Source organism: Chelmon rostratus, chromosome 17, assembly GCF_017976325.1.
Source record: "Chelmon rostratus isolate fCheRos1 chromosome 17, fCheRos1.pri, whole genome shotgun sequence".
Classification (NCBI taxonomy): Eukaryota; Metazoa; Chordata; class Actinopteri; order Chaetodontiformes; family Chaetodontidae; genus Chelmon; species Chelmon rostratus.
Genome location: NC_055674.1, coordinates 16743814 through 16755544, shown reverse-complemented (window position 1 = coordinate 16755544; position 11731 = coordinate 16743814). Strand labels below are relative to the sequence as shown.

Below are 11731 nucleotides of genomic sequence, written 5' to 3'. Positions count from 1 at the left end.
GTAGACTGCAGCCGACTGAATGCCCATCACCTTCCCTGCGGTGACCACGTTAAAGGCGCTCTCTAGATCCGGTGCTTGTTTTGTCTGTTCTGGGCGACTGTAGAAACATGGCAATGCAACATGGCTGACTCCATGGAAGAGGACCCGCTCCCTCTGTAGATACACAGGGCTGATTCCAAGGTAACGAACCCACAGTGATTCTTATTTTAAGTGATTTTCAGTAATGAAAACACAATTCTTAATATTATATTCCATTTCTACCCCTGGATCCTACACTGGACCTTAAGGGGCAAATTGGCCACCTGACGAATGCATACCAGAAACAATGCACAGTCCCCAGCCAACGCTAGCATTAACAGCTCTTTGCAAACCACTCTAGAAGAAACGTAGCGAATTCAGCATCAAACATCATCCCTTGACTAGAAATGAGAAGCTGCTTTTGTCTACCTGTTAGAAATTAACTGGTAAATCTGTCCCCTCAATCACTGTGAACTGCATATATACCACGCAATTCGTAAAATCTTACATTAGGATAGAAAAAAAAATAGCGATAAAGGTGGAGGAGGTTTGGGCCTCATAATTTGTCACTGTTGATGCTAAATGCCTTGAAGGAGGGAATGGTAGATGAGAATAAAAAGTGAAAATTAAAAGTTTAAGAGAAGCGAGGCAGAGAGAAAGCAAAGGGGTGAGATCGGATCAGAGGGGGATTAGAGGACTCTGAGCGAGGTCCCTCGGGTGGGAGGTGTGAGAAAATGAGGTGGAGAAATCGAATGGCTGGAAGGAGGAAGGAGCCGGTGTTAGAGGAAGGGAGGGGCGAGAAAGGGTGAGCACAAGAAAAGAAGTCTGGCCGGTATGAGAGGTGGAGATGGATTATTATTAATAGTAATGTTTGATTAGCATGAGCACCGTCAGGAAAGCGATACGGGCCGGACCAGCAGCCTAACATCACTGACCCCACGCTGAACCGGGCGCCCATTTTTCATCCCAAAATAGTTGGAGGGGACCCGTATAAAACAGAGCGAGCCGAGCCTCTGATCTGTCACTGGACGTCCCTCTTGCACCTATCTGGCCCTTCTTCCACCTCAACACCCATCAGGTAAGATGAAGAAATGGCGTATGTGAGATATTTTATGAAGGCGGAGGCCTCGCCAGTGACAGACAGATCAAAGATATGTCTATGTGTGCCGCCTGCAGCAGATCACAGATTTTAAGATGAGAGATCCAGGTTATAACAAGACACAAATATTATAAAGAAAATGGTTGATATTGACTTCACGGTAGTTGTACAAGTCTTGATACTTACTTTGTGATCAAATAGCGAAACATGAAACTAATAGCGAGGATGATAGATGGAGACACGTGTGAAGAAATGCAATTTACTTTCTTTTGCAGGCTCCTCTACAGCATGAGATTAGATTCAGATACAGAGACAGTATATCAAGAAGGTAATTGCTCTCTGACAACGGTTTGCAGCCAAAATAAGAGGCACAGGTGTAATTTTGTTGGAGTGCTTGTGATTTCTGTCAAGGTCAAATTTTAATTACCCCTAATGAGATTGAATACAGTCTCCATCTGTTCTCCAGGGTGACACAGCTTTGTCAAAATGCTGAAGCGGTAAAAGGCACGAAGTTCCCGTTGAGAATTCATTTCCATGTATTTGTGATTCTTTGGCCGATTACGGAGATGTTTAAAATGTTGCATGTACTCACACAGTAGAGCCGTTACATATCATGAATATTCATAGGCGGGACAGCACTTAAGTGGATGCAGTCTCAGTTAATTAATGAGGGGGGGATGCATAATATTTTGTATGTGTGTCACAATGAAATATGTAGTGCTTTTTAACACTCTTAACGCTGCTGCTTTCGACTGCAGATTAAATGGAATTTACATCTTTAATTTTCCAATATTTTATGCAAATGTGTGTTGAGTCTGAATGCTTAAGATTGCTTTCATCGCATGTGTGTTCTGCAAAGTCATCTCAGTACAGCTGGCGACCTTATTAGCTTATAAATCTCAGTGGTGCCTACAGTATAAGTAGGACAGTAGCTATTACAAGGCTTCATGCATACATGTTCACGCACATTTTTAGCCATGCAAGCAGCTCTAGAGACTGGCTGGAATACATCTGAACAGCTACTGGACTGATTGCCATTACAGTTACATTTTGACATTTTTGACCATGGGACTAAAGAAGCTGAAAACACACATATATAAAACATTGATAATTCACAAACTGACTCAGTCAATCAGGAAGACAACTCACACACACACGCACACGCTCAGGAGTATTGTTGTTGCCAAGCTGTAACTGTGTGGTTAAGCTACCCCGTCCTGTACCTGCCAGAGGATTAGACAGTGGACAGTGGTGATAACGGCCAGACAATCCCCCGGCGTCTGCACCGCTTATACAGTCACTCTCTATCAGCCACTCTATAAATTCAACCATCAAGCCTTTTTGAAGATCAACTGTGCAGATCAGTAGCAATTCAGATAAAAAGCTTTTATGGAGGATGAGAATCACTGCTGCCCCTTTGATTCAGGACACTGGGCTGTTACAGCGATCCGTATTCTTTAGATCAATGGTGCAACTATAGTGGCTGGGTCTCCTGATTGAGACTGGACAGCAAACATGTTAAAACTTCATCCTGTGTCTTCCTGTGTGAATATGCTGAAGATAAAAAATATGCTATATGGCAGAATTTAGTATTAAATTAGAACAATTTAGTTTTCTGTCATCTGATCATTCAAAGGGTTTTAAGGTCTGTCCTAACTTGCAGATCTTTTTCAGGTTTTTACTTATTCTGATTTTCTTTATTAACTCATTTGGGAATAAAAGCCCACTTGCAGTGGAGACCACCAATATTAAAATAGCTTGCACTCATATTGCTGCAATGTGCTTTGGATAAGAGCGCAACAAACGGCGCCAATGCAGTGCTGCATATCAGCTATAGACGAACTTATCCATAATGATACCATGTAAAAGGCGAGAAAGGCATGAAATTTATCAAAGTACTCCATAGATCTCCATTAGACAAAGATAGTCCTGTCCTACTCTCTGTTTATATTCATATGAACCAGCCACAATGCACTGAATAAATCTATTATTCAGGGAAAATAATAACCTGAATTCTATTATATAAGCGTTGTTTTTTGTGGCAGCAGCACAGTCCTCATAAGCAAGCAAAGACACACACAGAGGAACAGCTTTTCTTACTCAGTCATTTGTTAAAAAAAAAATTATTGGTGACCTCAGTTTCAACTTAAAACAGCAGAAAGCTCAAGAGGTTTATGAGTCGCATAAAAACAATGATTCCACAAAACAATGCTCACTGTTAAATGCCTCATTGCAGCACAATGACAGAGCAGTGCAAAAGGGGGGGGGCTCTCCCTTCAAAGCCTGTTTCTGTAGAGGACCAGAGTTCACCACCAGTTCACAAACGGCTTGCAATGATACTGAAGAGGGATATTTTTCTGCAGTGTTATTTCCCTGTCTTATTTTCCCCCTTAACTGTGTCTCACACCAGCGAACACATGCACACTGCCTTCTACAGACTCTCCCCACAAACACACACACGAGTCAGAAGAACTTAAGGGGCTCGAGTTTCCTGACGTGCGAGTTCATTCTTCTTTCAGCCTTCCACCTCCTCAGCCTGGCCCGTTTGGCACAATCTGTAAGACACATAAACACGCACGCACATATTCACACGCTCATGCAGCTGTTACAGTAGGCTGGAGAGTTGGCAGACCTGCGGCACGGTTAGGTTTCCCGCACCCAGAGAGACCGTCAGGGTGATGGGACTTCCCAGGAAGGAAGGGCTCCCAGGTCGAGCTCATGTAGGACAGATACCACCAGTATCCAGCAGAAACCTTTCAAACGCCATTTTTATGTCACAGATAACAAGCTTATTCTCATCTTTCCCATATGAAGCGCATCCACATCCTTAAGTATAAAGCCTTTCGCTATGAGTTACTTGAATATATAAAAACATTGTGACTCCTCTAAAATGCCACTTCCATGGTGAGGTGCAAAGATATCCGAGCAGGACAGAGGGCGCACCCACACATAAAAACACACTGATACAAAACAGAGTTAAGCAGAGTTTGTGGCCACTCTAGCTTTCTTTAATTTTTTTTTTCTGAGCAGGCTCTCTGCACATTGTGCCTTGCCTCAGCATTCCGCTTCAGTCATAAAAATGTTGATTTGAAGCAAACAGCACACCTCAGGGCCAGAGTTTGAAGCCTGCAGAAATCAGGGCAGTAAAGAGGAAGACAAAAGACCAAGAGCACCCAGTACAACTCAAAGATGGTGGTTATAGACAATAGCAGCAGCTAAACAATACGTAAGTGCATTTATATCAGCAGTGCAGTCGTGCAGCAGCAGATAACCTTGGCGGAGTTTGATTGATGCTCATATCACACCTAATTAAATTCAGATGGGGGTTTAAATGGGAAAAGATTGCTTTCCAAACGATTGCTGAATTAAAGAAAATGATGGGCTCAGGAATCTTCTGAAAGCCTTAACTGACAGAATAATGTTTGAAGATTGAGCAGGCTGTGTCTGTAAGGTATTGACTGCGGTTTTTCTAAGAGACGACACACACTGTAAATCTGTAGAATCAGAGGCTTGAAGCATCTGAACTCTGATAAATATCATAATAAGAAACCAGAACGAGAATCTCTTAGTTCCACGCATTAAAAAAAAATCTATTGATTTTGCAGACTTGTAATATTTCTTTATTCTCTTATATCCCTTTGAGGTTTGCTATATCATCCCTCTAAATTATACTCGTATCAATACCGTCAAACCACACTGTCCTATAATTCTCAGTTAAACATGTAGCAGCTTAAGTGGTACAAAGGGTCCATTATTTGAAGGGTGGGTAAATCGATCACTGGCACCTACTGTGTACTTGTACGTACAGGCAAAAAGCAAGTCCAAAAAGCTGTAACAATTATTCTTTCAACAGGAAGATACGTGACTTAAAATTAAAGCCTGACTACTTTGTGCTATAAATGTTTCAATGTGTGTTTAAGGCAGCTAAAGATCAGTATTTTTCATAATAATAATATACCAAATGATAATATAAAAGCGATGTGACAATGTGAAAGGTGTCACTTGTGATGAAGGCACAGAAGAATCTCCAGCTCCCCTCGGATTTTGGAGCTTTATTGCGAGTTTCAGCTCATTTGAGCAACAGCAGGCAGCTCTTTTCAGCAAAAACAGCTCTAAAAACCCACTTTCCACTACCTGTTCAGCATACATGCACATTTTAAGACTAGACTGTTGAGCATAGTGGAACATTTAGCAGCTAAAGAGCCAAATGTTTCCCTTAGGTGTTGGTAGAGACCAAAAACAGAGCTAAAAGAGAGCAAATATTGTCTCCATGTGAAAAACATGGCAACTTTTTGCTTCCAATTTTGGCATATCAAGGTGATGACGTGTCAATGTCACATTCAGAAATGGCCTCCACTGCCCCCTGTGACCAGAAACGTTTAACTAGCTCACAGAGAGAAAACAAAGCATTTCAGATAACCGACTGAGATCAGAAATCTTGATAGACAGACGGCAAATCAACACAAACCCCAAATGGTCTTCATGCTTTTTCCTTTAAATAAATAAACATGGCATATTTTATACATTTCCACTGGCATCACCCTGACTGAGATATCTCAGTAAATCAATCTTACCCTCCCTATTTCACTGTGAATTCTTGCTTCTCCCGGCGGGCCCCTTTGTGGTAAAGGTCAGAGACGGAGCTCCTGCTTTTATAATGATAGAAGATTGAATGTGTGGCTACACAAGTTCGGCAGTGTTCAGTATTGATCTGTGTGTGCGGCAGTGTGTTGTGGAAGTAGATAAGACCATACCTCAAAAGAACCTCATACATCACTGAAGCTGAGTGTGTCACCAATGGAAGAAGTCCATGAACTACTACAGATGGTGGTTAACACTACGTTAATCTGTGAGTACTTTATATCAAAGATCCAGCCAGGGTCAGTTTGAGAATTATATAACTGCGGATGTATTTAACTTATTTAATTCAGTCGTAACACAGGAGTCAGCACAGCAAACATGATACATTTGCATTATTGGAGCCCTCTCAGGTCATTAAGCAACGATTTCCCCACACTGTAGTAAATACTTTACTATGTTTTAGAACTGAACTCATATGAATAACTTTAGTGTTTGTTTGGGGATATTAGGCTTAAATGCAGCCAAATAAACCACTCTGTGGCACACTCAGTAGATGATATTAGAATGGTTGGACTGCTTTAGGCATGATGCAGCAAAATGCTATGAGTGATCTGTAATGGGTGGATAATGGAAATGTGCAGGCAACCCAGACTGTATTTCCACTGAGAAGGACAGAGCGACGATACTGGCCAGCTCAGCATTATGCGCCGCACACAGGGAGCGCGGCGATGGCGATGGTACAAGGATGACGGTGATACAGTGACGTTACTGTGACCTTTCTACGAGACAGCTCGCTGTCACTGCTCTGCATCATCATCAAAGTTAGAAGGTTGAGAGAGTTTTCATATATCACATACAGGCAGGTGTAAGTGTGTATCTGCAGTATCGGTGTGCAGATTTGCTACAGTAAACTAAGCGTGAAGAAGAACAGTTGTTTACAGTGAGCTGTGTTCCTCAGGATCCCAGCAGCCTTCAAACGTCAGACCACGTCTCACAAGTTCTTTACCACGGCAGAGCCGTGGCTTCAGGGATACAGTGTAAGTCAGTCGGTGCAGCACTTCACCCCATGCTGAAATATCTCAACAACTATTTGAACAGTTGCCATAAAATTAGGTGCAGACATTCACGGTCCACTGAGGCTGAACTGTAATAAATAGGTCCCCCTACCTGCTATTTAGCAACATTGCCATGGTCTTAAATTGTTCACTACTTTGGTTTTACGAAATCTGCAAAACTAAATACATTACCATCAAACTCAGGTGTTTTGTGTACACTGTAAAACATCATAGTAAGAATTAAGTTGAATTTACTAATCTCTTTTTTAAACAAGGTTTATAAAGCCTTTTTGACGTTGGTCACTCACTCACAGAGCAGATGGACCTCCATTTGACCAAATATACACTGATACTGAGACAAGCGCCTGAGACGCACATGACCATGGGTATGCACAGAAGCATGCTCTCTGATTTCTTTTGTACCCTCCTTATAGAGACCACATGAAAATACATTTTCTTCCAGAACATTTCTGGTATTAGTCAGCCTGTTGAGGACAGTTTGGCTGGCCAAGGACAACCAGTTTTGAGGACACTGATGGCTGAATGTAACTTGGAGTTGGTTGAAAGGAGCTGATGCGTCAGTAGAGCTCACTGATATCGCCATATAGATGTGAATTCCCAGTTAGTCTTATTAATGCAAGATTTAACTCTGGAAAACATCTATTGGGAAAATATTCAGCTTAACAACCCCTGTGCCCCTGCGCTCTCTGCTACCAGGGGATGGCAGGTTAACAAGGGGGATGCAATTTGGTCATTTAGCTAACAAGGGGGATGGTATCCCCCTCCAAATCGCCTGCTGGGTGAGCTTTGAGTGGATGTCCTGAGAGAAGTGCCAATCACCTGTCGCACAGCCCCCTTGAAATAATAATGTGTGTCCAAAGCAAATGTCCAATAATGTTTGCCAGACCACAATGAGCAGAGTGAAATCAGAGCAGCGCATCCTCTGATCCACACGTCACTCACTCCTCCTGAACGCCACAGCTCCCTAGACTCCAGTCTTTTTCCACATCTTGTTTGGAGACTCTCAGTGTGTTTGCTTCTCTTTGTGTTGGCCTTCAAGCGCACGCACGCTGTATATGTTTGTTTGCAATGGCAACAGAGCAGGGGAGGGCATCAGTCAATGTCTGGCGAAGGCGACAAGCAGCGATCAGGTTCAGTCACACACGTGGAGGAGAAAGTCAAAGCGCTATTAAGTGCCGGGTTCAGCTTTCATAGCGTGTGAGGTACAAGGAGATTCTCCATCTGGACTGGGCTGACAAACTGAATTCTCCTGTGGTATTTCAGGCACAGCAGCAGACTCAGACGGCATGTTAAACCCCTGTTGACTTGGCCTCTGGCTCTCAGCCCTTCTTTCATCTGCGACAACTAAATGATATCACACTGACAAAATGGAAAATACTGAATGGGCATCACATTCTTACTCCCAGCGTGTCACATATGGACACTCAATCAGGACCATGTGGCGTCCCTTTTTAAGGCACTGGGTTAGCATCATTCCTTGGTTAGCAAGAATAAATATGCAATGTCCAGCTAGAAAATAAAGCTTGCTGAGAACTATAACAAACACATGGTTAACATGATGAAACAGCCACACTTTGGTTAGGTTTAGGCATAAAAAGTACTTGTTTAGAGTAAACGATCACGGTTTGGCTGAAAATAAGGTGGTAAATTACATATGTTACATAACTTCAATTAAAATGGATGGGTCATGGATCCTGGTCTCCTGGGTGAAAGTTCCATCTAACCTTCCCAACCTCCTCCATACGTGGACTTTTTTTGCTCTTTATACTATCTGTATAGAGGTCTATCAGGCTGTGCTCCATGTTGAAAAATGACACTAAAGGGGCGAAGAATGTCTTAAAAGGTGAAGCTAAGGGGTAAATGATGTGAAATGGACTCCTGTCATGTGTCCCTCCCTTCCTGTTCTCCTTTTCCTTAATCTTTTCCTCAGTCTCGACCCTGGTCCTACGTCCTGTAACCCCACGACTAAAGCTCCGTTCCCTCCTTCTCTCAACACCACCCTGCGACAGGACCTTTCTCTTTCTCCACTTCCATCACAGCTCCTTCCCCCTCCCTCCTTTTGTCACTCCTCCTCGACTGTCTCTAATTCAGTCTGTCACTCACATGTCCTGGTTTCCTGCTCCATTTCTAGAGCGTCACCGCTGTAATACGAGAATGTCTCCGAGTTCTCTCTGCTCTCTGGCGACCTTGTTTTTAACCTTGTCCCCTCTCTGTCCTTCCCTCACTTCTCTGTCTCCCTCTCCTCACCTCTTTTTTTTTCCAACAGCCAAGATGGCAATGAGCAGCATCCTCAACGCTGATGACATCAAGAAAGCTCTAGATGCATTTGCAGGTAAAGCACTTTCGCTTGCCTCTAAAATACTGAAATACCCAAGAGCTGCAAAGCGCAAGAATCTGCTTGTTCCAGTTTCTGACAACTGACAAAACTGATACTAATGAAACCTCTTTCACATACTGCATGCGCGTACCTGTGGTTTAATGTCTGCTTGTGTAACTTAGGCGGACAGGAGCTCCATGACCCAGAACTGATGGGTCCTCTGGCAAACACATGCTCTCAATCTATAACTGTCACACCGTATGAAGGCTGCCTTATTGCAATTAAATCACTGCCTTTGGGCCTCATCGCCCACATCAACACAGGACAAGCAACTTAAAGTAGCTTTTAAAGTTGTTTCATCACATGCCTCCTCTTACGCACACTTACTGTGTCTGTGTGTGGGATTTCAAGTCCATTATCTTCAAAAATCAAAAAGTTAATGTATGCCTGTGTGCCTCCTTCCTGTGTGTGCGTGCGTGTGTGTGTAGTCGCTGACTCCTTTGACCATAAGAAGTTCTTCGAGATGGTGGGTCTGAAGGCCAAGTCCCCTGATGACGTGAAGAAGGTCTTCACGGTGCTGGACGCCGACAACAGCGGCTTCATAGAGGAGGAGGAGCTGAAGTGAGACGAACACGCACGCACAAACAAATGATGCTGCTACACAAAAAAACATTAGCGCTCTGTGACGCCGATCTATTCTGCTTCTCTGTCCCCGGGTAGATACGTCCTGAAGGGCTTCGCCAAAGATGGCAGAGACCTGACAGACAAAGAAACCAAAGCATTTTTAACAGCAGCCGACAAGGACGGAGACGGGAAGATTGGAGTCGATGGTAAACATCAAATTCCATTAGTGGGAGTGTCACGAGGTCACGCAAACAGACAACATGAATGTAGAAAGAGGAGTCTCACACACACACACACACACACAAACACACACACACAGGCAGGCTGTCTTCCTATGCTCCCTGTGCTTCACCACACATTTATCTCTTGGTCATTTATATATCCCAATATATATACCCAAAACGAATACATCAGACGCCTTAACTGCCATCACTTCTTTACTGACACGTTCCCAATCTGTCCAAAGAAACCCACTTGTGTATTGGTCGTTTGCATGTTTTGGCCCATTAAGAGACTGTGCAAGAATTACTAGGTTTGTGAGGATTGTTGAACCCTGTGTGTGACATTAGGAGTGGAATCAGACAAAGACACCAATATGGGAAATATAACCAGTGGTGCTTCCTGTTTACCAAGAGCTATTAAATGAACCACTTTGACCGCTGTCACAGCACAGAGGCAGCAGCTCTGTGGCTGCTCAGGAGCTTCAGGGTTGCACCTGTTTTCACTTCATCCGTTGGGTTGGTGCTTAACATACATAGGTTATCTCTATATGATACATTTAACTTGACCGTGGTTGAGAATAAAGTTAAGGTGAGATTTAGACAGATTGCTGTTATATATAAAGGTCCAGAAACAGAAGGTGTGTATTGGTCCTGCTGTATACTATGCATGATTTTTGTCCTCTGCATATGGCAAAACGTATCTTTATGATCCACATGTTTTTGATATAATTACTTTCATGTCTGTTAAGCCTTTTGTTTCAGAGTAAATGTTGCAAGAAAAAGGAAATTAAAATATAAATATGGGGCATGAAACAATTAAAGACTCCGACCCTGCACTCATAAAAATGTCAGACTTGCATAATCATTTTCATTCAGTCCCTAACTATAATTCATGCACTCTATATATTATAGTTGAGCATTTTCCAAAGCATACCATAGTGTTTTGGATTGGTTTTGAGACTTGACACCATGTATGTAGCTGAAAGCTGAACATATTCTTACTGTGATCAAACATCAAACAACGTTGTTACATATCAACATCCTAACTTCTCTTTTTTCTTCCTCTCTTGCAGAGTTTGCAAGCCTGGTGAAAGAATAAATCGTCACCTAGTGTGACTGACTCGCGCTCCCAAGGTCACCTCCTAACTACCGCTAACTCCTGACACCCACTGCCCCGCCTACCCCTCACCGCCCCGCCCTGACTCCCAGCCCACCAGACTGCAGCCGATTCCTGCTACACACTCTCCTCTTCCTCACCCCTCGCCCCCAGTGCTGTCCTCACTAAGTGCAATGCTGCGCTGTAGGAAGTAAGCCGTGGCGTGCCGCCCCCTCACACACACCTCCTCAAAAGTCCCCACAGCTATATTCATCCTATTTATTTTATCCTTTTTATACAAACTGTTCTTGTTTCTGTTTATGTATAGAGATACAACATGCCTGCAGGAATAAACCTCACATTTTAAAGCATAAAGTAGATATTTACAGATATTTAAAGTAAAGAAAGACCCTCAGTTTCCCTCTGTACTCCTGACTTTTCCATCTGTCTTATCTCTCCATTTTCTTTCTTTTCTTGTCACGGCCCCTCATTCTTTCTTTTCCCCCTTGTTCTCTCTATTTCTTCTTCTATCTGTCGATTTCACTTCTGGCACTTTTCCCTTCCTGCATTAGCTCCCCTCTGCCCCTCCCACACCATCACCACCATCCATCCATCTATCCATCCCTTTCTCCTCTGGTAATGAGCTGTTGTAAAACATACCAAAAGAAGAAAGAGGTCAAGCTGTGAACGAATCAAATA

At 43.1% G+C, this 11731-nt stretch overlaps 1 protein-coding gene across 1 annotated transcript; it reads left to right on the top strand.

The window, feature by feature from the left end:
• Window positions 1-1011: 1011 nt before the first annotated feature.
• pvalb6 (parvalbumin 6) lies at window positions 1012-11731 on the top strand. Its single transcript, XM_041956233.1, has 5 exons — window positions 1012-1096; window positions 9041-9106; window positions 9580-9712; window positions 9812-9921; window positions 11010-11731. The coding sequence occupies exons 2-5, from the start codon at window positions 9046-9048 to the stop codon at window positions 11033-11035; spliced, it is 330 nt and encodes a 109-aa protein (XP_041812167.1). The 5' UTR covers window positions 1012-1096; window positions 9041-9045; the 3' UTR covers window positions 11036-11731.